The 26,957-nt window shown below is 38.0% G+C and overlaps 3 protein-coding genes across 3 annotated transcripts in view; 1 reads left to right on the top strand and 2 right to left on the bottom strand.

Moving 5' to 3' along the window:
* The window catches only part of ALMS1 (ALMS1 centrosome and basal body associated protein), a gene marked incomplete at both ends in the record, with an annotated part of 241,255 nt that overhangs the window by 176,204 nt on the left and 38,094 nt on the right, over positions 1-26,957 (top strand). The window contains 3 exons of the mRNA XM_079720378.1: positions 388-558; positions 10,375-10,512; positions 13,528-13,698. Of these exons, the coding sequence (XP_079576504.1) occupies positions 388-558; positions 10,375-10,512; positions 13,528-13,698 (480 nt within the window). The remainder of the gene's footprint in view (positions 1-387; positions 559-10,374; positions 10,513-13,527; positions 13,699-26,957) is intronic.
* LOC307064756 (eIF5-mimic protein 2-like) lies at positions 5,434-7,065 on the bottom strand (the record flags this gene model as incomplete). Its single annotated transcript, XM_079721460.1, has 2 exons — positions 6,981-7,065; positions 5,434-6,770 (listed from the first exon to the last, which is right to left on the bottom strand). The coding sequence occupies exons 1-2, from the start codon at positions 7,060-7,062 to the stop codon at positions 5,434-5,436; spliced, it is 1,419 nt and encodes a 472-aa protein (XP_079577586.1). The 5' UTR covers positions 7,063-7,065.
* LOC307063971 (large ribosomal subunit protein mL42-like) lies at positions 11,611-12,038 on the bottom strand (the record flags this gene model as incomplete). The annotated part of the gene is given in 2 exon segments (XM_079720380.1): positions 11,611-11,810; positions 11,813-12,038. Coding segments are annotated over 2 exon segments (426 nt in total).

The raw sequence follows: 26,957 nt of genomic DNA, 5'->3' as shown, positions 1-26,957 counted from the left end.
TTTTTGTTTAATCTGTTTTCCTGCTTCCTGGTCTTTGCTAATGCTGTAACCTCTACCTAAAATGCCTTTGTTTCTTCCTCTCCATATTTCAAAAAGCCTACTTATTTTCTAAGGTACAAACTATTTTCTCCTCCTGAAAACGTTCCTGAGCCAGAAATTGTCTCCCTTCTAATTTATATGTCTCCTCTTATGTCATTTGCTTCTCCAGTATATTGTTGCAATATTGTACATTTCTGACAGCTTCAGTTTGACTGATGTCTCCTTCTGATTACCCTGTAACACTCCCATGGTAGTGCCTTTTTTATAGAGGTGGTTTAAGAGGTAAATTTTTTGTCTTTCTTCAATCTGTACTTGTGTTAACTGTACTACTTTTCCATTTTTCTGTAGGATCCAATGATGCCATTGCTCCAGACTTCCCGGCTCAGGTGCTAGGCACAAGGAATGATGACCTGGCAGACACTGTTAACATTAAACATAAAGAGGGGATCTACAGTAAGAGGGTGGTAACTAAGGCATCCTTGTCAATGGGGAAAAAACCCTTTCAGAAAGATAATGCAGGTGACTGGATTGGCTTTGTGTATTCTGTGGCTTTTTTTTTTAAAGGAACTCCTTTATTTATTCATTTATTTATTTATTTATTTTTGGCTGTGTTGGGTCTTCGTTTCTGTGCGAGGGTTTTCTCTAGTTGTGGCGAGCGGGGGCCAGTCTTCATAGTGGTGCGTGGGCCTCTCCCTATCGCGGCCTCTCTTGTTGCGGAGCACAGGCTCCAGACGCTCAGGCTCAGTAGTTGTGGCTCACGGGCCCAGTTGCTCTGCGGCATGTGGGATCTTCCCAGACCAGGGCTCAAACCCGTGTCCCCTGCATTGGCAGGCAGATTCTCAACCACTGCGCCACAGTTCATCTTAAATGAGAGTATTGTCCAGGCTTTCTTTTTTTTTTCTGCTTTGTTAATGCAAACTTTTCTCCTAGCTGTTTTATTGGATATGTACAAGAAGTAAAATATAAAATCTTTTAAAATGCTTTAGATTTTTTAAAACTGTAGACTTTATTTTCACTATGGGAAATATATTGCAACTTTTGAAATGAAATAATATCCATTTAAGTATGTTTTAAAGACTAAAATTCGTAGAAAATCTTGATTAAAATGCCTCATGAATTTATCTGTCAGATGGTACAAACTAATGTCTCATAGGTTGGATTCTGCAGGAAAGTGTATGGCTCACATGGTGTTTTAAATTTTTTAAAATTTTGCTGCCAAGATCTAAAAATAAGATTTTGGGCTTCCCTTGAGAAGTCAGCATATGTAGTTGCACTCAACTTGTATTCCTCCATGGCAGTTATCATTTGACCCTGAGGCATGCTTGTCCTCTGCAGAGAGGACATACATTCTCCTGTTGGCTTCAGTCCCCACGAGTCTCGGACTCAATCCACTTCATACATCTACCTTGTCAGTCTGGTGACTGTGGGTATTTGAGTTTTCATCCTTGCCCCCAGATACAGGTCCCACTGTTTTATAAAAGCTTTTAATCTTTAGGAATCTGCATGATTTGTTCCATGTATTATTTTTGAAAAACTTAATGTCAGTCTAATTTGCATTTCTTTATATGGTAGCTGCTTTCTTTCTGGAAGCTTTCAGAATCTCTTTCCTTGCCAGTGTTTCAAAATTTCAAGGTCATGTGCCTTGGTGTGGATTTTTATGTACATGACAGTTCCTATTAACATGGAAATTCATATCCTTCAGTTTTGGAATTTGTTCCTATACTAGTCCTTTGAGTTTTTCTTTTATATCTTCTCTATTATCTCCATGGAACACCTGTTTTTTGATGTTGTCCCTCTGGGGCCAATCTTGAATTTTTTTTCCTTTTCCCTTCTTTTTATGTTCTGTTTCCTAACAGATTTTCTCACTTTTATATTCCAATCCTTCTACTGAGATTTTTACTTCTGATATATTTAATGGGCTCACTTAGCTATTATACAAAAGTCACTATTCAATTTTCCCCAGCAGGTACCTTCCCTCTATTCTTCTTAATCCTTTAAAGTGAGAGGCTCTGAGGCTGGGCTTCTCCAACGGTGAAATAGGAGGACTTTTCCTTAGGATGTAAAGTCTGGAAATAGACCAACAATAATAGTAGCAGTAGACCCACATAACACATGGGAGGTTATAGGGGTCCCTCAGTGAACAAAGCCCAACTTTATTTCACACACATCATCCTTACCAAATGCAAACTAGAGGGGAGTTATATTTGGTAAGTTCATTGTGCAGACTTCTGATGGAGTTCCCTTAGTCTATCACTTTGTTCCCTGCCAATTTTTCCATATCCACCTCCTTCTCAATTGTCTGACAGTGGGATCACAGGGTTATCTATATGTACCAAATTGCCACTAGTACATAGCTAGTATATGAGAGTTTTCATTTATGAACTACATTTTGCAAAAATATTTGCCTTTCTATTTACATGGCAGCCTCAATGTTAACTGGCAGATGTGCTTCTTTTATCTTATTTCAAAAGACTTCAAAATGCTTTTCAGTGCAACAAAAAGTTATGTGGAAGAATAAATGTGTGCACTTTAGCAAGCAGTCTTTCATTCGGTTTCCTCATAAAAGCATTAACATCACATGAAGTCATTAACACTATGCCAAAACCGGAACATAGAGCCAGCCTATGTTTGAATACTGAATATTGATTTAATCATCATGACTACAACTTACATAATATATAAACAGTGAACATTAATATAGGGCTAAAACTTTTCAGAAGATATATTGAGGGAATATGGGTGTGACAGGAAAGTTCTATAAAAGGTAAATCCATATTGATCATAAAAGGAAATAAAAAAATAATTTCTGGAACTAAAAAGGATACAGCAATATAAAGGCATGTTATTTGGAAGCAAGGATAGTGATACTAGAAGAAATGGCTAAATAAATTGGTGGTTTTTGAAAACTGTTGATTTCTGTTATAAGTTTACTGGAACTATTTGACTTTCAAAACCATTTGTGTATGTTCTTTTGATTAGATTACAGTTTATTTTGCCTTACCTCCCAAAACATGGAAGAGATAGAAAATGATATATTTGTCAAATACTAACTAAAATAAAGCTAATGAGCAATGTTAATATTGACAAAATAAAATTCCAGGCCAAAAAATATTAATATATATTATGAGTTTACCGTGTAATAACAAAAGGCTCAAATATACCAATAAGATAAAATTTGAGTTTATTTTCTTTTACTCAAACTTGTATGCAGGAAAAATGACAGGAAAATATAGGTAAACCCAACAATACATATCTATCAGAAACTGAGAGACCAGGAAAGAAAATTAAAGTAGACAAGATTTTAAAATGGAATTTAAAAGTTTGACTTACTATAGAGAACTTTTCATTTTTTAAAGAACACACGGAACACTTAGAAAAATTGATGAAGCTGTTAGTTTTGAAGAACTGATGTTCAAACAGAACAGCTTCTTTGACTACAGTGTAGCTAAATTAGAACTCAACAATAAAAACATGGAATAACAAAATGAAACAAAAATCTGTTTTATGGGTTAAGTAGTAATCCCCCCAAAATTCAGGTCCACAGGAAACTTCAGAATGTGATGTTGTTTGGAAATAGGGTCTTTGCAGATGTCATTAGTTAAAGATCTCTAGGTTATATCATCCTGGATGTAGGGTGGGCCTTAAATCCAATGATTAGTGTACTTATAAAAAGAGGAGAGGAGGCCACATGAAGACAGGAGCAGAGATTGGAATTATTCTGTCCAAAGCCAGGGAGCACTAGGGGTCACTAGAAGCTGGAAGAGACAAGGAAAGATTCTCCCAGATAGACTTTTGAGAGACCATGTTCCTGCTGACACTTTGATTTCGATTTATAGACTCCAGATCTGTGGGAGAATAAATTTATTTTGTTTTAAGCCGCTCAGTTTGTAGTAATTTATTGTGGCAGCCCTAGGAAACTAATATACCTAATATGTAAATATTATATATATATACTAATATAATAAACATGTATTTGAAAATTTAAAAATGTAATTCTAAGTAACTCAGAAGTTAAAGTCATACTGGAAGTTACAATATATTTAAAACTAAGTAATAATAAAATTCTGCTATCAAAATGTATAGAAGGTAGCCAAAGTGATTAGGGGTAACGTTACACCCTAAATACAAATAATAAAAAATCGAAAAAGAATCTAGAAGATTTACACTACCAAGTATCAAAACTTATTATAAAACTGTAGTAATTAAGACAGTGTGATGTTGGCAAAAGAATAAACAGGCTGACCATAGAAGAGAATACTCCAGATTCACATATATGGACACCTGATTTACAATAAAGGTACCACTGCAATATGGTGGGGGAAAAGATGATCTTTTCAGTAAAATGATGTTAGGTAAATTGGATGTTAGGGATAAAAAAGAACTATGACCCCCCTACATTACACTGTACACCAAAATCAATTCCATATACTTTAGATTTAAATATGAAAGGCATAGATAGATGGATAGGTCAGTCTTCTGCAAGAAAATACAGAAGAGTATGTCCTCACAATCTTGGAATGGGAAAACATTTATTAAATTGGATCCCTACCCCCAAAAAGTAGCCATAAAAGAAAAAACTGACAAATATGCCACATTAAATTAAGGGATTCTATTAATTAAACACCAAATAAGAGAGTAAAAGGCAAGCCACAGACTGGGGAAGATATTTGCAATACATATCTCATAAAGGACTTCTATCCAGAATATAAAAAGAACTCATACAAATCAATATGAAAAAGTTAGTCCAATTTTAAAAAAGGACAGAAGACTTGAATAGGTACTTTTTATAAAAGACTGTCCAATAGCCAATGAACATATGCAAAATATTCAACTTAATTCATCAACAGGGAATTGCAAATTAAGACCACAATAAGATATCTCTGCATACCCATTAAAATGACTGAAATGAAAAAGTTAATACTGTGTTGGTAAGAATATAGAACAAACAGTACTTATTCACTGCTGGTAAGAATGTAAATTGGTAGAGTGACCTTGGAAAGCCATTTGCCATTATCTACTAAGTTACACAAAAGCATAACAGAGCAATTCTGTTCCTAACTATATACTCCACAGAAAAGGATGTGCATGAGCACCGAGACACACATGAATATTCTTTTTTTTTTTTACTTTTACAGTTTAATTTGCAAACAATTTTTATAACATTATTTTTAACCAAATCATATCTTGAAAACTGTTTATATAGAAAACCCAGGGAAAAAGTGAACTGTTCATTGTGGAAGGCCTTAAATTACATTATTACAGTAGAAAATACAGGAGGTAGAAGATAACTGAAAAGACTAATGCAACATTAAATTCAAATCTATAGCTCCTGTAGCTACTTAAAACATGGTTTCAGAAACTAAGTCCAACATTTCCAGTAACCATAGAAACAGTTCAAATAAAACTTGCCATGAAAGCCCTTATATCATGCTTGATATAGGGAGGTAGGAAGATGTAAGAACCAGGACACATGAGACATGACATTTTATCTACAACTCCTGTTTGCTTTACTGAGGGTGTAGTTTCACATTCGTCACCTTCTTCAGCTTCAGACTCAGATTCTTCTTCAGCATTTTTGAGCCACTCTACAAACTTTTTCATTTGCTCAAGGAAGACACTTTTCCCCTTGGCAACATGTGCATCTTTATACCACTTGAGAATGGGTTCTTCACTCAGAACTTCAGCTTTATAAAAAAGCACCACTATTTTCTGGAAGGCTTTCATGAAATGAATGTTGTCATAGCAGTACTCCTGAATCTTCAGTAACAGAGTCAGCTCAGACTGACCTTGAGTTGTAAAGGCAGCAAGTAGAGGGCTGTATTGCTTCGAGTGCTTGATGGCTTGCTCTGCTACAAGCTCCTCTTTTTTGTTCCATTCCACGGTGCTCATTACACTGGACCATACTATTCCGATGACAGCTAATTCTGGGATGTTGTTTTTTTTCATCTCCTCCTTGACATACAAAATTATATCCTTAAATGGATCACCACGGGACACCTGTTCTTGAAGTTCTTTCTGGAGTTCCTTACGAGCTCCTATGGTTTGCTGATTCCAAACATACTGTGAAAGCTCTTTCAAGCCTGCCTCAGTAAAATACTTTGTGAAGTGTTCAACGCTTTGTTTATTGGCAGGAAAAAGTTCCATCAGTCTGTTATCCATGCTCACTTTCCGAAGACTTGGAGCTACTGCATTGATATCTTTTTCATTTATCCATGATTTAAAGAGCTTTACAGCAAAAGCTGCTGAAACCCCTTCTTTAACCAAATTCTCATTATAAAGGCTATTAAGAATGGATGCATTAAGTGTTCCATTAGCCAGAAGAACACCAGTCAACATAGCCAGCTTGTTCCTCTCCGACTCTGAAAAACCCTTTAAGAACAGCAGCAGCTTTTTAACTCCATCTTCAAAACCTTTCTCCAGGTATTTGTAGCACCTGATTAACTTGTTAAAAACCTGAGCAAATGCTTGCATGGTCTCTAGGTCTTCTTGTGGTGCGAACACACTGACATCTGTACGCATCATGTCATCTGCCAGTGTACCACCTGGGGCCAGCATTCCACCGGCCACCAGAATGTCAAAGAATGTTTCTGCATATCGGTGGTAATCAAGTTTTGCTCCAGAAGCATCAAGAAACTTTGCTACTGCTTCCAAATCAGTACCAGTTTCAGTTAAGCCTTGAATAATGCAGTTTTGAAACTGAGTAGGGTCAAACCTCTCTTTTTCGTCTTTTTCTGTTTTTTTTTTTTTTTTTTTTTTTTTTTTTTTTTTGCGGTACGCGGGCCTCTCACCGCTGTGGCCTCTGCCGTTGTGGAGCACAGCCTCCGGACGCGCAGGCCCAGCGGCCATGGCTCACGGGCCTAGCCGCTCCGCAGCATGTGGGATTCTCCCGGACTGGGACACAAACCCGTGTCCCCTGCATCGGCAGGCGGACTCCCAACCACTGCGCCACCAGGGATGCCCTCTTTTTCTGGCTTTAAAACGCTGGCCTGATAGCGTTGCCTTTTGCTGCTTTTGATTATTCATAAAAGACACCGAATTTAAGGCGAAGAGAAAAGAACCAGAAATCCCAGAGGTGGCGGCAACTGCAGCGGTATGTCCTCTGCCACATGAATATTCTTTACAGCAGTTTTTGTAATAGCTCCAAACTGGCAATTACCCAGATGCCATTATTTTTATATTTATTATGCCATTATTTTTCCAGTAGTATGAGTGAGTTGTACCATATTAACACTGTTGAATAGTAACCAGTAAATGAGACTGAGTAAAAGACAAATATATGTTTTAACACTTAACGAATCTTACAAATATAATGTAAGAGAAGAAAGCAAGACATAAAGGCTATGTGCTGTATTATTCCATTTATATAAAGTTCAGAAATATAAGTAATTTGTTGAATTTAAAATGTGGTGTTATGCTCAGCCTGGGGGAGATAGAAAGAATGAGGGGAGAGCATATAGGGTTCTAGGCAGATTTTTTTTTTTTTTTAAACCTGGGTACATGTTCACTTTTTAACAACTCACTGAGTTCTCTGTGCATTTTTTGATACATGTCTTCTGATACATAATGCAAAAGATTTTTTTTTTTTTTACGGTATGCAGGCCTCTCACTGTTGTGGCCTCTCCCGTTGCAGAGCACAGGCTCTGGATGCGCAGGCTCAGCGACCCTGGCTCACCGCTCCAGCCGTTCCGCGGCATGCGGGATCTTCCCGGACCAGGGCACGAACCCGTGTCCCCTGCATCAGCAGGCGGACTCTCAACCACTGTGCCACCAGGGAAGCCCGCAAAAGATTTTTTTTAAGATACTTTTTTAAAAAACAACAAAAAATAAGTACTTAGAAATGAATCTAACAAAGGACATGCAAAACTAATGTAGAGAAAATGATAAAGCTTCATTGAAATATATTAAGGAAAGCTTAAATAAATTCAGTGAATCGCTACTCAAAATTCCAGTAGATTTTTTCATGGAACTTGACAGGCTGATTCCAAAATTTTTTGGAAAATCAAGACGTATTTTTAAAGAATAAGGTAAGGGAACTTGCCATACCAGACATCAAAAGACTTTGTGTGTGTGTGTGTGTGTGTATATATATATATATATATATATATATATATATATACATACATATATAAAATTTATATATAATTTATATATATATAAAATATATATATTTAAGACCTCACTTACAAAGAAATAAACAAAAGTGGTACAACGTGTTGACCCAGAAACACACCCATGAATGTGGAAACTAATATATGATACAGATGACATAACAATCCTGGAGAAAGGGTGATCTATTCAGTAGTGTTTGGGCCATTGATTATATATGTAAGAAAAAATAAAATCAGATCCCTGCTGCACATTAAACAAAAGTGTAGTTCAAATGATATTAAATGTAAAAAGGAAAACTTTAAGCTTTTAGAATTTAGATGACTGTCCTTTGACCATGAAAGAATGATTTCTTAAATAAGACACACAAAGCACAGACCATGAAGGAAAAAGAAAATAAGTGGTATTATTAAAATGGAAAATTTTGTGCACCAGAAGACATCATAAATAATTCAAAGACAAGGCACAGACTGAGAGAAGGTATTTGAAACTCATACAACCTACAAAGAAATTTATAGTAATGTTCATTGTAATGCTTTTCAATATTAAAAAATTAGAAATAGGGGCTTCCTTGGTGGCGCAGTGGTTGAGAATCTGCCTGCCAATGCAGGGGACACGGGTTTGAGCCCCGGTCTGGGAGGATCCCACATACCGCGGAGCGGCTGGGCCCGTGAGCCACAACTACTGAGCCTGCGCGCCTGAAGCCTGTGCTCCGCAACGGGAGAGGCCACAACAGTGAGAGGCCCGCGCACCGCGATGAAGAGTGGCCCCCGCTTGCCACAACTAGAGATAGCCCTTGCACAGAAACGAAGACCCAACACAGCAAAAATAAATAAATTAATAAACTCCTACCCCCAACATCTAAAAAAAAAAATTAGAAATAGCCTAAAGTTTACCAATAGGTGAAAATTGATATATTAATTCCATAGAATTCTACATAACACTGAGAATGAGTTAATTAGAGTCACTATGAGTAAATCCCCCAATCGTAATACTGAGTGTAAAAGGCAAGTTACTTAAAGGTACACAGATTATTATACCCTTTATATAAAGTTTAAAGACATGCAAAACAATCCAGTACATTGTTGACTAATACATGCAGCACTGTATAGTAAAAAGTTCAAGAACATCCTTGAGATTGACGAACTCTAAATTGAGCTTAAGGTTGCTGCTGAAAAGAGAATGGTATTGAGACTTTACACGGGGTATCATTATCATTATATCATTATATCTGTAATGTTTTATTTCTTAAGCTCTATAGTAGACACATTGGTGTTCATTATGTTGTTTTTAGTAATCTCTATTGCCTTTCTGACTGCTTTGTTGAAAAATATTCATTCTTAGAGAAAGGAGATGAATCTCTTGTCAATCCATTGTAAAAAACATAACCATATTAACTGCTTGATAACTGTATCCTAGTTGTTGTATGGGTGATTTTTAATTTATTTACCAACATTATTATTTTGCACTTGGCGTTTTCTCATACAATAAAAAAGAAAAGAGGGCTTCTCTGGTGGCGCAGTCGTTGAGAGTCCGCCTGCCGATGCAGAGGACACTGGTCCGGGAAGATCCCACATGCCGCGGAGCGGCTGGGTCCGTGAGCCTGCGCGTCCAGAGACTGTGCTCCGCAATGGGAGAGGCCACAACAGTGAGAGGCCCGTGTACCGCCAAAAAAAAAAAAAAAAAGCTGATTTTAAAAGACCAATAAGGTAGATAAATCCCTAGCAAGTATGACCAAGAAAAACAGAAAGAAAATAGAAAGCATTAGACAAATTTAATCTCAGGAGATTTTTAAAAATTATGTAAGTACTATATATAAAATCTAGATGCTATAGATGCTTTTCTAGGATTATATGAAATATCAGAATTTGCCCCCTAAGTGACAAAAATTTTGAATAGGTTTGTTCTGATGTACTTTTCTACTTTGAAAGATACCTGATCTGGATTTTTTTTTTAACTGTTGCATCAAATCAGCAAAGAACAGATTTTGTTTAAAGTGATTGTACACAGAAAAATATGGAAAACTTTCCAAACCCCCCAAAACTGTCATATGTTATAAAGTCCTTAAAACTGTCACAGCTTTTATATGGTTGAGCCTAAGAGATGCTTTTTTTCCTAATATATAATAAAGAGGTTTTTGTTTTTGTTTTTGTTTGGGGTAGGGGGGTGGATTACTTGCTTGTGTTATCTTTTCCTTCTCCCTGGGATCAAATGACTTCATTATTCCAGATGCTCAAGCTCAAGTTCTCATCACTGGGGATGAGGACCTCTCAGACAAAAACCAGAAAAAGGAGATCTACAGTAAAAGGGCAGCGACCGAGGCTGCTCTATCTGAAGAAAAAGAATCCTTGCAGAAAGACACTACAGGTAGTGGAACTGAATTATCTGCCTATTGTTTTATTCTGACCTTCTAAAATGAATATAAATAGAAAAGTATTATATATTCTTGCTCTCTTCAACCCTCCATCTTGTTCATATGTGAAATAGGATGTTAGCAGCAACTTTTGGTATACACTGGCAGGTAAAACTAACATTTTTAAAGCCCTTTGAGATATTTTTGGAGAACTTTATGAATATTATACACAAATTAATCTCATTGCCAGAAATTCACATAATGGACTTTTTAAAACTCTACTGATAAAAACATTTGTTGCCATGAGATGCTAATTCTCTAATAAAATTGTTTTACATAGGCCTTTGTTCTTCAGGAATTTAGCTTGTTTACTTCCTAACTACCTACCCAGTTAATTTACTTCGGTAGGACTGTGCTGATTAAAAATGCCTGTAAAAGTGTGTTTAGTTTAGGATAGTTTCGGCTCTGAGAGATGAAAACAAAAACAAATTGACATTGGCTTAAAGAAGACAGAAAAGAGTATCAGGGAACAAAGCTCTTTCTCTCCTGTTGCTTCAACATTTTAGCCTCCATTCTCATGCTGTAGTTATCAGACACGTATTCCAGCCAGCAAAAAGGAAAAAAAAGGAAAAAGAAAAAAGTGTATTTCTTCTTTTAAATACTTCTCAAAAGTTAAATGTACCATTCCCCTTCCATCCTATTGGCCAGACTTACTCACATGGTCACACCAACCTATGTGGCCAGGGAGGCTGGGAAAAATAATCTCTATTATGGTATGCCCAGCTAAGTCAGGTTCTATTTTAGAGGAAAAGGACAGTGGATTTCACAGGACAGCTGGTAGTCTGTCACAAGTATAAATAGAAACATATTTTGGAGTATAATTAGCCACTTCTCTTTTTTTGTGTATTGCTTCCTTTTCAGAAGTTATATTGTATTCTGGGCAAATATTGTATTCGAAAGCTTACCCGCTTTTTTGCTGTTTTTTTTTTATATGAGAAGATATTTTATTATTTTACTATGTAACATATTAGTGAATATACCCAATTGTATTTTCTCAAATGGCAAATGAGATGCAGGATAACATTTCTCTTTGATTCCTGAAAACCTCAATATCACCTGTCTTTTGGAGGATTCAGTTTCCTACGACATCTATGATACTGTCTGCGAGGATACCAATGGTGCTTAGTAGTAAAGAACATTTTGCTAAGTTGTTCTATCATGGGTCCTTGCTCTAAGTATTCACCTTTTTCTTCTAATCTGGTTTTCAGCACTAGATCATGTGTTTCTTCATTATTCTGCACAGGATCTGGCGAGGGATAGGTTTTGTGTGTTCATACGGAATGTCCACAGAAGGGTGATAGCATACTATTGTCCTGCCATGAGATGTCAAAGCAAGCTCTACTTTGCAATTATAGTCATCTGGAAGAGAAGAATATGTAGTTTTATGACAAACACAATATAAGGCTCCATTTTGAATTGGAAATAAATGTTTCAAGATAGTTCTGCTTGATATAGCCCATTTTACTGCTGCCAATGCCATGGTGAATCAAGATGCTTATCAGATGGTATGAAAGATGATTTGAAGAGAAACTGCTTTTAAAATCTGCTTCTCAACCCGGGTCCTTAGAGACACCTTTTTTGCTGTTTTTAAACAAATGCTTCAGAAAAAGTTTTGATCATGTTAATCTCATCAAAAAGTTTTCATTGCCCTTGAAAGTAAAAACTAGGACTTTGCTGGTGGTGCAATGGTTAAGAATCTGTCTGCCAATGCAGGAGACACGGGTTCGAGCCCTCCTGTGCTCTGCAACAAGAGAAGCCACCGCAATGAGAAGCCCGTGCACCACAATGACGAGTAGCCCCGCTTGCCGCAACTAGAGAAAGCCCGCGCACAGCAATGAGCACCCAATACAACCAAATAAATTTATTTTTTAAAAAAAGGCTTCCCTGGTGGTGCAGTGGTTGAGAGTCCGCCTGCCGATGCAGGGGACACGGGTTCGTGCCCTGGTCTGGGAAGATCCCACATGCCACGGAGCGGCTAGGCCCGTGAGCCATGGCAGCTGAGCCTGCGTGTCCGGAGCCTGTGCTCTGCAATGGGAGAGGCCACAACAGTGAGAGGCCCGTGTACCGCAAAAAAAAAAAAAAAAGAATCAAAGCTAAACTTTTTTAGCCTAGTCTTTCACAACAGAATGGGCTCCCAAAGAACTTTTCAAATGCTAATTTTTCTCTCTTTTCCTTCCAAATTCTATAATAAATTATATACTTGCACTGTTTCTTAGATGTTCAGTTGCTTTCCTGATTACATTTTTTTCATATGTAGTCACCTTTGCCCAAAATGCTTTTCTCTTTCCATCTCAGTTTTTTTTTTTTTTTTTTGCGATACGCGGGCCTCTCACTGTTGTGGCCTCTCCCGTTGCGGAGCACAGGCTCTGGACACACAGGCTCAGTGGCCATGGCTCACGGGACCAGCCGCTCCGCGGCATGTGGGATCTTCCCAGACCGGGGCACGAACCCGCGTCCCCTGCATCGGCAGGCGGACTCTCAACCACTGCGCCACTAGGGAAGCCCTCCATCTCAAATTTTTTTGTTTTAAACATCTTTATTGGGGTATAATTGCTTTACAATGGTGTGTTAGTTTCTACTTTATAACAGAGTGAATCAGCTATACATATACATATATCCCCATATCTCCTCCCTCTTTCATGTCCCTCCCACCCTACCTATCCCACCCCTCTATGTGGTCACACAGCACTGAGCTGATCTCCCTGTGCTATGCGGCTGCTTCCCACTAACTATCTATTTTACATTTGGTAGTATATAAGTCCGTGCCACTCTCTCACCTCGTCCCAGCTTACCCTTCCCCCTCCCCGTGTCCTCAAGTCTGTTCTCTACGTCTGCTTCTTTATTCCTGTCCTGCATCCATCTCACTGTTTATCCAGCATAACTATCTTCTCACACTAGTAGATGCTTGAGAGGTATTTTGAAATAATTTTTGTCAGCTTCCTGTCTGAATCTTGATTTCCCTCTCTTAGGTTCCAGTGCTGCTGCTGCTTCAGAGCAGTCAGCTCAACTACAAGACATGAAGATTGATAGTCTACCAGACACTACAGCCACTAAACAGAAAGAGGAGATTCACAGTAAGAGGACAGTTCCTAAGGAAGGCTGGCCCGAAGAGAAGAAATCCTTGCAAATAGGTATTGCAGGTAATGGGGAGTGGGGTAGGGGATGTGAGAGAGAGCACGCACACGCAAACACCTGTGTCTACGTGTTTCCACTTAATTCTGATGAGACTATAGTCTCACAACTTAAACAGACTTCCATTTTAAAATTTTTTGCTTTGTTATGCGTATCACTTCAGTGCTTCTTTGTCTGTGTGGATGTATGTATTTATTTGTAAGATAATTGTTACTTCTGGGAAAAGATACTGGCAATTTAGAAATAAAATTACAATTAAATACCCAAGGCTGATAGTATTAGAAGTGAAGTATCATGTCTCAACACTGAAACAGGGGAAAGCTAAGGCATTCCAGATGACTGTGACAAAGACAGAAAGAACCTCAATACAAACTTCTTAAAAATTACAATAAAAAAGACCCAAGATCAAATCTATTTATGTTTACCCATGGCCCCCTTTTTCTAATAACATAAAAGAAAAGTGTATAGGACACAAGCCGTTACTACCTAGCTGTCAAACTTTATGTCTTAGAGGAATATAGAACAGTATCCAGATAAGAAAAGAAAGGAGTCAAGAAGCTAATCTATCGATACTGTATTTTGAAGATAGTCCTTGTGCAGCTGCTAACATCCAGAATGTATTAGATGGGGCTTCCCTGGTGGCGCAGTGGTTGAGAGTCCACCTGCCGATGCAGGGGACATGGGTCCGTGCCCCATTCCGGGAAGATCCCCTATGCCGCAGAGCGGCTGGGCCCGTGAGCCATGGCCGCTGGGCCTGCGCGTCCGGAGCCTGTGCTCCACAACAGGAGAGGCCACAACAGTGAGAGGCCCACGTACCCCCCCACCAAAAAAAAAAAAGAATGTATTAGATGGATGGTTTTCCATAAGGGCACCAAGACTACACAGTGGGAAAAGAATAGTCTCTTCAACAAATGGTATTGGAAAACTGGATATCCACATGCAAAAGAATTAATTTGGACCATTACCTTTTACCATATACAAAATTAACTCAAAATGGATCAAAGATCCAAACAGAAGAGCTAAAATTATAAAACTCTTAGAAGAAAACATGGGGGAAAAGCTTCATGACATTGGATTTGTCAGTGATTTCTTGGATATGACATCAAAAGTATAGGCAACAAAAGCAAAAATAAATAAATTATACTATATCAGAATTTAAAACTCTGCTTCAAAGGACACAATCAACAGAGTTAAAAGGCAACCTGTGGAATAGGAGAAAATATTTGCAAATCATGATAAGTGATCGAACTTCTAAAACTCAACAACAAAGAAACCCAATTTAAAAATGGGTAAAGGACTCGAATAGACAGTTCTCCAGGGAGTATATATGAATGGTCAACAAGTATATGAAAAGATGCTTAATATCACTAATCATCAGAGAAATGCAAATCAAAACCACAATGAGATACTACTGCACACCTGTTAGGATGGGTACTATCAAAATAACAGAAAATAACATTTGTTGGCAAGGATGCAGAGAAATTGGAACCCTTGTGCACTGTTGGTGGAAATATAAAATGGCACAGCCATTATGGAAAACAGTATGGAGGTTCCTAAAAAATTAAAAATAAAATGACGATATGATACAGCAATCCCAATTCTGGGTGTATATCCAAAGGAATTCAAAGCAGGATCTCAGAGATATCTGCACACCCATGTTCATTGCAGCATTACTCACAATAATCAAGATATGTCCATCAGCAGATGAAAGGATAAATATAATGTGATATATATACAATAGAATGTTATGCAGCCTTAAAAAAAGAAAATCCTGTCACATGCTATAACATAGGTGAATCTCAAGGACCTTGTGCTGAGTGAAATAAGCCAGTCACAAAAAGATAAACACTGTATATTCCACCTATATGAAGTATCTGAAATAGTGAAAATCATAGAAACAAAGTAGAAAAGTGGCTGCCAACGGCTGGGGAGAGAAAGGAGGGAGAATTAATGTTTATTGGGTATAGAGTTTCAGTGTTGCAAGATGAAGATGTTCTAGAGATCTGTTGTGCAACAGTGTGAACATACTTAACGCTGCTGAACTGTATGCTTAAAAATTGGTTAAGATGGTAAATTTAATCTTCTGTGTTTATCACACACAAAAAAGAATGTATAAGATGAAAAAACAACATTGCAACTCTGCAGTGGGTAGTCTAGGAGACATAGCTTGGAAAAGAAAGATGGAAACATAACCTGCAGAAGCATACTCTAGACCAGGCTGCACAGAGGAGATGAGTGGCGGGCAAGTGAGAGAAACTTCACCTGCAGCTCCCTATCGCTCCCCATTCCTCACATTACCACCTGAACCATCCCCCCATCCCCCACCCCCGTCTGTGGAAAAATTGTCTTCCATGATACTGGTCCCTGGTGCCAAAAAGGTCGGGGACCGCTGCCCTAGAGGACCCTCAAGGAGAAATGGATTATACAGAACACTAGGGAGCTTGAACACACATATTTAGCCCATGACAGACCATAGATATGAAATTAAAAAAAAAAAAAGCAGAGTTAGAGAAACATCTGGAAATAGTGAGGTTGATGTGTATAAATGTTTGTATGCTTTTAAAAAAAACCTTTCAAATGCTCATAGAACATTTTTTTTCAACAGCTTTTTTGATATGTAATGCACATATATATAATTCTCCCACTTAAAGTGTACCATTTAATGATTTTTACCCTATTCACAGATATGTGCAACCATCAACACAGTTGATTTTAGAACATTTTTATCACCTCAGAAAGAAACCTCCCCCCAAGCCCTAAGTCAACCACTGATCTACTTTGTCTCTATTATAAATTTTCCTATTCTAGACCTTAATACAAATGGAATCATTTAATGTGTGGACTTTTATGACTGGCTTCTTTTAACTTAGCATGATGTTTTCAGGTTCATCCAAGTTATGGCTTGTATCATTATTTTATTCCTTCTAATGGCTCAGTAATATTTCATCGTATGTATGTATCACATTTTGTTTATCTGTTTGTTGATGGACATTTGGTTGTTTCCACCTTTTGGCTACTATGAATAATGCTTTTATAAAATAATGATTTGATATTTATAAAATATAAATGCTTTTATATTCATGTACAGGTTTTTATATGGACAGTATGTTTTCATTTGTCTTGGGTATGTACCCAGGAATGGAATTCCTAGATCATGTGATAACTTAATATTTAATCATTTGAGGAGTTGTCAGACTGTTTGCCAAAGTGGCTGCACCATTTTACATTCCCAGTAGCAATGTATGTGGATTTCAATTTCTCTACAAACTCACCAACACTTATTATCTGACTTTTTCATTGGATCTATTCTAGTGGATGTGAATTTGTATCTCATTTTGCTTTTGATTTGCATTTGCCTCATGATTATGATGTTGAACATCTTTCTGTGTGCTTATTGGCCAGTTGTGTGTTATCCTTGGAGAAATGTGTATTAAGATCCTGGCCTGGTTTTCATTTGGGTTATTTCTCTTTTTTATTGAGTTTTAACTGTTCTATGGATTCTAGATACACATTCTTATCAAAATTTTGATTTTGATGTATTCTCCCATTCTGTGAGTTAAAATTGGGAAGTATTAGTCCTCCAACATTATCTTATTTTTCATGATTGTCTTGGCTATTCTGGGTCCTTTATGATTCCATATGCTTGCAAAATTTCTACTAAAAAATCAGCTAGGATTCTGATAGGGATTGTGTTGAATCTGTGATCAGTTTGGTGAGAATTGCTTTCTTAACAGTTAAGTCCATGGACTTGGGATGTTTTGCATTTATTTAGATATTCTTTAATTTCTTGCAATAATTTTTTGTAGCTTTCAGAGTAGAAGTTTTTCTCTTCTTATGTTAAATTTACATTAATATAATATTTTAATTTTTTTGAGGCTGTTGTGAACAGAATGGTTTTCTTTTGCTTTTGTTTTAGTTTTTGATTTTGTTTTTGGCTGTGCTGCTTGACTTGAGGGATCTTAGTTCCCCAACCAGGGATCTAACTTATGCCCCCTTGCAGTGGAATTGCAGAGTCCTAACCACTGGACCGCCAGAGAATTCCCCCAGAATGGTTTTTTTAATTTCATTTTCAGTTTGTTAATTGCAAGTATGTAATGATACAATTGATTTTTTTAATATTTAACTTTTATCCTGCAACCATGCTGAACTCGTTTATTAGTTCTAAATGGTGAATGGGAATGTTTGCTTAATTTGTCTTTCTTATCTTTCATTGTTAGTATGTAGGAATGCAGCAGATTTCTGTGTATTAATTTCATATCCTGAAACTTTAGCGAATTCATTGATGAGCTCTAGTAGTTTTCTGGTAGCATCTTTAGGATTTTATAGTATCTTGTCATCTGTAAAAACGGACAGTTTACTTCTTTTCCAATTTGGATTCGTTTTATTTCTTTTTCTTCTCTGCTTGCCCTGGCTAGGACTTCCAAAACTATGTTGAATAAAAGTGGCGAGAGTGGACATCCTTGTCTTGTTCCTGATCTTAGGGGAAATGCTTTCAGCTTTTCACCATTGAGTATAATGTTAGCTGTGGGTTTGTCATATATGGCCTTTATTGTGTTGAGGTATGTTCTCTCTGTGCCCACTTTCTAGAGAGTTTTTATCATAAATGTGTGTTGAAATCTGTCAAAAGCTTTTTCTGCATCTATTGAGATGATCATATTTTTTTTAAATAAATTTATTTTATTTATTTATTTTTGGCTGTGTTGGGTCTTCATTACTGCGCGTGGGCTTTCTCTAGTTGCAACGAGCGGGGGCTACTCTTTGTTGCGGTGTGCGGGCTTCTCGTTGCGGTGGCTTCTCTTTGTTGCAGAGCACGGGCTCTAGGTGCACAGGCTTCAGTAGTTGGTAGCACGCGGACTCAGTAGTTGTGGCTCACAGGCTCTAGAGCACAGGCTCAGTAGTTGTGGCACACAGGCTTAGTTGCTTCGCGGCATGTGGGATCTTCCCAGACCAGGGCTCGAATCCATGTCCCCTGCAATGGCAGGTGGATTCTTAACCACTGTGCCACCAGGGAAGCCCGGTCACATGGTTTTTATTCTTCAGTTTGTTAATGTGGTGTATCACACTGATGGATTTGCAGATACTGAAAAATCCTTGCATCCCTGGGATGAATCCCACATGATCATGGTGTATGATCCTTTTAGTTTATTAGTGGATTCGGTTTGCTAGTATTTTGTTGAGGATTTTTGCATCTATGTTCATCAGTGGTATTGGTCTGTAGTTTTCTTTTTTGTAATATCTTTGTCTGGTTTTGGTATCAGCGTGCTGGTGCCCTCCTAGAATGAGTTCAGAAGTGTTCCTTCCTCTGCAAATTTTTGGAACGGTTTCAGAAGGATGGGTGTTAACTCTTCTCAGTGTTTGGTAGAATTCACCTGTGAAGCCATTTGGTCCTGGACTTTTCTTTGTTGGGAATTTTTAAATTGCTGATTCAATTTCAGTTCTGGTAATTGGTCTATTCATATTTTCTGTGTCTTCCTGATTCAGTCTTGGGAGGTTGTACCTTTCTAAGAATTAATCAGTTCCTTCTAGGTTGTCCATTTTATTGGCGTGTAGTTGCTCATAGTAGTCTCTTATGATCCTTTGTATTTCTGTGGTGTCAGTTGTAACTTCTTTTTCATTTCTGATTTTATTGATTGGGGCCCTCTCCCTTTTTTTCTTGATGAGTCTTCCTAAAGGTTTATCAATTTTGTTTATATTTTCAAAGAGCCAGCTTTTAGTTTCATTGATCTTTCCTATTTTTTTTTTTTTTTTTTTTTTGTGGTACGCGGGCCTCTCACCGTTGTGGCCTCTCCCGTTGTGGAGCAACAGGCTCCAGACGCGCAAGCTCAGCGGCCGTGGCTCACGGGCCCAGCCGCTCCGCAGCATGTGGGATCTTCCCGGACCAGGGCACGAACCTGTGTCCCCTGCGTCGGCAGGCGGACTCTCAACCACTGCGCCACCAGGGAAGCCCTCCTATTGTTTTTTTAGTCTCTATTTCATTTATTTCTGCTCTGATATTTATGATTCCTTTCCTTCTACTAACTTTGGTTTTTATTTATTCTTCTTTCTCTACTTGCTTTAGATGTAAGTTTAGGTTGTTAATTTGAGATTTTTCTTGTTTCCTGAGGTAAGCCTGTATCACTATAAACTCCCCTCTTAGAACTGCTTTTTCTGTGTCCCATAGGTGTTGGATCATCATGTTTTCGTTTTCATTTGTCTCTAGGTAGTTTTTGATTTCCTCTTTGATTTCTTCAGTGATCCATTGGTTGTTTAGTAGCATATTGTTTAGCCTCCACGTGTTTGTGGGTTTTGCAGTTTTTTTTTTCTTGTAGTTGATTTCTAGTTCCATAGAGTTGTGGTTGGAAAAGAAGCTTGATATGATTTCAGTTTTCTTAAATTTACCAAGGCTTGTTTTGTGGCCTAACATATGATCTATCCTGGAGAATGTTCCATGTGCACTTGAAAAGAATGTGTATTCTGCTGCTTTTTGGTGGAATGCTCTATAAATATCAGTTAAGTCCCTTTGGTCTAATGTGTTATTTAAGGCCTGTGTTTCCTTATTGATTTTCTGTCTGGATGATCTGTCCATTGATGTAAGTCGGGTGTTAAAGTCCCTTACTATTATTGTGCTACTGTTGAATTCTCCTTTTATGTCTGTTAATATTTTGCCTTATGTATTAAGGTGCTCCTATGCTGGGTGCATACATATTTACAGTTGTTATATCTTCTTCTTGGATTGATCCCTTGATCATTCTGTAGTGTCCTTCTTTGTCTCCTGTAACAGTTTTTATTTTAAAGTTGATTTCATCTAATATAAATATTGCTACTCTGGCTTTCTTTTGATTTTCATTTGTGTGGAATACCTTTTCCATCCCCTCTCTTTTAGTCTGTATGTGTCTCTAGATCTGTAGTGAGTCTCTTGTAGGCAGCAAATAAACGGGCCTTGTTTTTGTATCCATTCATCCAGTTTGTGTCTTTTGGTTGGAGCATTCAGTCTGTTTACGTTTAAGGTAATTATCGATATGTATGTTCTTACTGTCATTTTGTTAATTGTTTTGGATTTGTTTCTGTAGGTCTTTTTTTCCCCCTTCTTTTGTTCTCTTCTCTTGTGATTTGATGACTATCTTCAGTGTTATGTTTAGATTCCTTTTTTGTGTATGTGTGTATCTGTTATAGATTTTTGGCTTGTGGTTACCTTGAGGTTATTGTATAGCAGTCTCTCTCTATATATATGTGATTCTTCTAAGTTGCTGATGTCTTAATTTCAAATGCATCTTAAATACCCTACATGTGTACTCTCCTTCCCTCATAATTACTGTTTTTTATGTCATGTTTTACATCAAATTGTTTTTTGTATTCCTTAACTGTTTAGCATGGATACAGATGATTTTACTACTTTTGTCTTTTAATCTTCCTGCTAGCTTTGTTTATGAATGATTTCCTACCTTTACTGTATGTTTACTGGTGAGCTTTTTTGATCCATAATTTTCTCATGTCAAGTTGTGGCCTTTTCTTTTGCACTTAGAGAAGTTCCTTTAACATTTGTTATAAAGCTGGTTTAGTGGTGCTGAATTCTTTTAGCCTTTGCTTGTCTATACAGCTTTTGATTTCTCTGTCAGATCTGAAAAAGAGCCTTGCTGAGTAGAGTATTCTTTTTTTTTTTTTTTTTTTTTTTTTTGCGTTACATGGGCCTCTCACTGTTGTGGCCTCTCCCGTTGCGGAGCACAGGCTCCGGATGCGCAGGCTCAACGGCCATGGCTCACGGGCCCAGCCGCTCCACGGTATGTGGGATCTTCCCAGACCGGGGCACGAACCTGTGTCCCCTGCATCAGCAGGCGGACTCTCAACCACTGCGCCACCAGGGAAGCCCCGAGTAGAGTATTCTTGGATGTAGGTTTTTCCCTTTCATCACTTTAAATATATCATGCCAGTCCCTTCCAACCTGCAGAGTGCCTGCTGAAAAGTCAGCTGATAGTCTTATGGGAGTTCCGTTGTATGTTATTTGTTGCTTTCCCCTTGCTGCTTTTAGTTTTCTCTGTATCTTTAATTTTTTTTTTTTTTAGTTTCTGCTTTATAACAAAGTGAATCAGTTTGAATCTTTAATTTTTGACATTTTGATTACAGCGTGTCTTGGTGTGTTCCTCTTTGGGTTATCCTGTATGGGATTTTCTGCGCTTCTTGGACTTGGATGACTATTTCCTTTCCCAGGTTAGGGTGGTTTTCAGCTATTATCTCTTCAAATATTTTCCTGAGCTCTTTCTTTCAAATATTTTCCCAGGCTCTTTCTCTTTTCTTCTGGGACCCCTGTAATGCGAATATTAGTGCTCTTGATGTTGTCTCAGAGATCTTTTAAACTGTCCTCATTTTTTTCTTTAAACTTTTTTCTGTTCAGTGGCAGTGATTTCCACTACTCTGTCTTCCAGCTAACTGATCCATTCTTCTGAATCCTTTAGTCTACTTTGATTCCTTCCACTGTATTTTTCAGTTCAGTTATTGTATTCTTCATCTCTGGTTGTTCTTTATATTTTCTCTTTTCTTAAAGCTTATAGCTTCTCGTTCTGTGCATCCATTCTCCTCCTGAGTTCTTTGATCATCTGTATGCTCATTACTCTGAACTATTTCTTGGGTAGATTGCCTATTTCCACTTCACTTAGTTCTTCTGGGATTTTATCTTGTTCCTTCATCTGAAACATATTCCTCTGCCATCTCATTTTGTCAATAACTTGCTATTTGTATTTTTATGTATGTAGTAGGTAAGTCACATCTCTCAACCTTGGAGAAGTGGCCCTCTGTAGGAGGCATCCTGTGCACTCCATCAGTACACTCCCCTCTTGTTACCCAAGCTGTGTGCTCTAGGGGTTCACCCTAAGAGGGCTACTTGGGCCTTGTGTTGTGGTGGGCTAACTATGTGGGCAGTCTGGTAGGCCCCTAGTCTGGTTGGTTGCCAGGTCCTACCTTGTGTGGATGCTGCTGGCTGCTGTTTAGCAGGGCCTGGTCACAATGTGGCTGGTTGCAGAATCCTAGGGGCCCCGGGGCTAATGCTGGCTCACTGGTGGGTGGAGTCAGGGTCCTGAAGACCCTAGGGTTGTTGCCTACCCACTGGTAGTTGAAGCCAGATCCTGGGGTTAGTGCTGGTCTACTGGCAGGCAGAGCTGGCCCCTGGAGTCCAGCTGCAGGGCCCTGGGATCCCAGAGCTCATTTCAGATTGTTGTGGGGGTGGTGTCAGTTCCTGACACAGTTGGGTACAGGGTCTGGAGTGTCCTGAAGGTTTCTTTGGCCTGCTAGTGGGCCAGTCCAGGGCCCAGCTGGTCCCAGGGTAGGCTCTGGCCTGCACTGCAGAATCATAGTTTTCTTGCTTTTGGTGCCTGCATCCTGGTGAATGAGACTGGTCTAAAGGCTTTGCCTGGCTTCCTGGTGGGAGAGTCCTGTGCCTGTCTACTGGTGGGTGGTGCTGGGTCTTGGCCCTCTGGTGGGCTGGGCCATGTCTAGAGGTGAGTCCAAAGGCAGCTGTGAGCTTTTTAGTCTTTAGGCAGCCTGTCTGCTAATGGGTGGAGCTGTGTCCTAACCCAGTTAGTTCTTTGGCCTGAGACGTCCCAGCACTGTTGCCTGCAGGCTGTTGGGTGGGGCCAGGTTTTGGAGCTAATGAGCCAATATGTCATCCACCAGCAGTATTCCCCAATATGTCTGCCACCAGTGTCTATGTCCCCAGGGTGAGCTGCAGCCACCCTCCCCCAACCCCTGCCGTTCCAGGAGACTCTCCAAGACCAGCAGGTAGGTCTGGCCCAGGCTCCTATCAAATTACTTCTTTGGCCCTATGTCCCAGGGTATACGAGATTTCATGTGCACCCTTTAAGAGCAATATCTCTATTTTCCCCAGTCCTGTGGGGCTCCTGCAATTAAGCCTTCTGGCCTTCAAAGCCAAATGCTCTGTGGGCTCATCTCAACAGTGCCAGACCCCCAGCCTGGGAGAACCTCTGTAATATATTTACTCTCCAGTTTTCAGGTTACCTACATAGGGGTTATGGGATTTGATTATATCATGAGTCTGCCCTTACTACCGGTTTTGTTGTGGTTCCTTCTTTATGTCTTTTGGTGTAGGAGATCTTTTCTGGTGGGTTCCAGTTTTTTTTGTGTGTGTATGTTTTTTTTTTAATGGTTATTCTGTGGATAGTTGTGATTTTGGTGTGCTTATGAGAGGAGGTGTGCTCAGGGTCTTTTTACTCTGCCATCTTGCCCACTTTCCTCTATACCACATTTTCTTTTTGTTTGTTTTGTTTTAATTTTTGTTGGAGTATAGTTGCTTTACAGTGTTGTGTTAGTTTCTACTGTACAGCAAAGTGAATCAGCTATACGTATACATATATCCCCTCTTTTTTGGATTTCCGTCCCATTTAGGTCACCAGAGAGCACTGAGTAGAATTCCCTGTGCTATATACAGTAGGTTCTCATTAGTTATCTATTTTCTACATAGTATCAATAGTGTATATATGTCAGTCCCAATCTCCCACCCCCCATACTACATTTTCTTTATCTATTCATCCATCAGTGGACACTTAGGTTGTTTCCATGTCTTGGCTGTTTTAAATAATGCTGCAGTGAACACAGATATACGAATATCTCTCCAAGACCAAGCTTTCAATTGTTTTGTGTATAGACCCAGAAGCAGAATTGCTGGATGATATGGTAGTTCCATTTTTAACTCTTTGGGTAACCTCCATACTGGTTTCCATAGTGGCAACACCAATTACATTTTCACTAACAGTGCACAGAAAAAGGAACCTTTAGCTCCATATCTTCACTAATGCTTGTTATTTCTTGTCTTTTTGATGATAGCCATTCTAACAGGTGTGACGTGATATCTTATTGTGGTTTGGGTTTGCATTTCCCCAATGATTATTGATGCTGAGCATCTTTTCCTGTATTTGTTAGCCATTCGTATGTCTTCTTTACAAAAATGTCTATTAAGATCCTGTGCCCATTTTTTAATTGGGTTGTTTGTTTGTTTTTATTTGAGTTGAATTCTTTGTGTATTTTGGATGTTAACCCCTTGTCAGATATATCATTTGCAAATATCTTCTTCCATTCAGTAGTCTGATGGTTTCTTTTGCTGTGCAGAAGCCTTTCAGTTGGATGTGCTCCTGCTATTTACTTTTGCTTTTGTTGTCTTTGCTTTTGGTGTCAAATTCAAAAAATTATTGCTAATGCCACTGTCAAAGCTCTTAACTGCCTATGTTTTCTTCTAGGAATTTTATGGTTTAAGGTCTTACATTTAAATCTTCAATCCATTTAGAATTGATATTTGTGTATGGTGTAAGATAATGGTTCCGTTTCATTCTTTTGCATGTGGCTATCCAGTTTTCCTAGTACCATTTATTGAAGAGACTATCCTTTCCCCATTGTATATTCTTGGCTCCTTTGTCATAAGGTAATTGGCCTTATATGTGAGTTTATTTCTGGTCTTTCTATTCTGTTCCATTGATCTACATGTCTGTTTTTATGCCAGTACTATACCGTTTTGATTACTGTAGCTTTGTAATATAGTTTGAAATCAGGGAGTGTGGTGCCTACAGTTTTCTTCTACTTTTTAAGATTGCTTTGGCTATTTGGAGTCTTTTGTGGTTACAGACAAATTTTAGAATTGTTTTATTTTTGTGGAAAATGCCACTGGAATTTTGATAGGGATTGCATTGAATCTATAGATTGTTTTGAGTAGTATGAACATTTTAACAATATTAATTCTTCCAATCTGTGAGCACAGAATATTTTCCCATTTTTTCATGTCTTTTTCAGCTTTTTTCATCAATGTTTTCAGTATACAGGTCTTTTACCTCCTTGGTTAAATTTATTCCTAGGTATTTTATTCTTTTGATGCAATTATGAATAGGATTGTTTTAATTTCTTTTTCTGGTAGTTTATTATTAATGTATAGAAATGCAACAGATTTTTGTCTGTTAAATAATTTTGTATACTGCAACTTTACTGAATGTATTAGTTGTAACAGTTTTTTTTGGTGGAGTCTTTAGGGTTTTCTATATATAAAATCATGCCATTTTCACATAGTGACAATTTTGCTTCTCTTCTGATTTGGTGCCTTTTGCTTCTTTTTCTTGCCTAATTGATCTGGCTAGGACTTCCAATACTGTGTTCAATAAACGTGATGCCAGTGGATATCCTTGTCTTGTTCCTGATCTTAGAGGAAATGCTTCCCATTTTTCACCATTGAGTATGTTAGCTATGGTCTTGTCAGAAATGGTCATTGAGCTATGTTTCCTCTAGACCTACTTTGTTGAGAGTTTTTATCATGAATGGATTTTGAGTTTTCTCAAATGCTTTTTCTACATCTATTGATTATATGATTTTTATCCTTTATTTGGTTAGTGTCATGTACCACATTGATTGATTTGTAGATGTTGAACCGTCCTTGCATCCCTGGAATAAATCCCACTTGATCATAGTGTATAATCCTTTTAATATATTATTGAATTGGGCGTGCTAATGTTTAGTTTGGTTTTTTTTTTTGCATCTATGTTCATCAAGGATATTGGCTTGTAATTTTCTTGTAGTGTATCTACACTGGGTATCTAGGTAACGTCTGGGTAACAGGGTAATGTGGGCCTTATAAAATAAGTTTGGAAGTGTTCTCTCCTGTTCTGTTTATTGAAAGAGTTTGAGAATCTTTCATATTAATTCTTCCTTAAATGTTTGGTAGAATTCAGCAGTGAAGCCACCTGGTCCTGGACTTTTGTTCATTGGGAGGTTTGAGAGTCTTTTTATACTTTAGATATAAAAGCAGATTCCATGTATCCCACTATATTTTGGAGAAATTGTCTTAGGGATTCCCAGAGTATTCATCCCAGTGAAAATTCTGATTACCAATAATCTATAGAGAAGGTAGAATGGATCCCATAGTTACAAGTGATACTTTGTTTCATGTGTATGTCTGTTTCTTCCATGACTTAGAACTCTAAAAATGTGTATGGAAACTGAATTAATGTTTACAGTTACGGTTTATAGTTGTTAAGATGTTCTACATCTTAAAATGCCTATTTTGATATACAGTGACTGTCAAAATGTGAAGATGGAAGATGGTAATTTATATTAGGTGTATTTTACCACAGTAAAAAAAATTGAGAGGGTGTGAAGACGGTTCACAAAAAAGAATTTTTCAAGGCTCTAAAACATGTAAAGAGTTGGAGTTTTTAAAATTCCATCCATTTAATTACTGATGATAAAAATAAAGTCTCAGGTTTCTTAGCTGAAAATGAGATTAATAATACCTCTCTCTCAGTTT

This window comes from Hyperoodon ampullatus (genome assembly GCF_949752795.1).
Source record: "Hyperoodon ampullatus genome assembly, chromosome: 15".
NCBI classification, from domain to species: domain Eukaryota; kingdom Metazoa; phylum Chordata; class Mammalia; order Artiodactyla; family Ziphiidae; genus Hyperoodon; species Hyperoodon ampullatus.
Note: the sequence above shows the minus strand (reverse complement) of the source record. Positions and strands in the feature narration are given on the sequence as shown.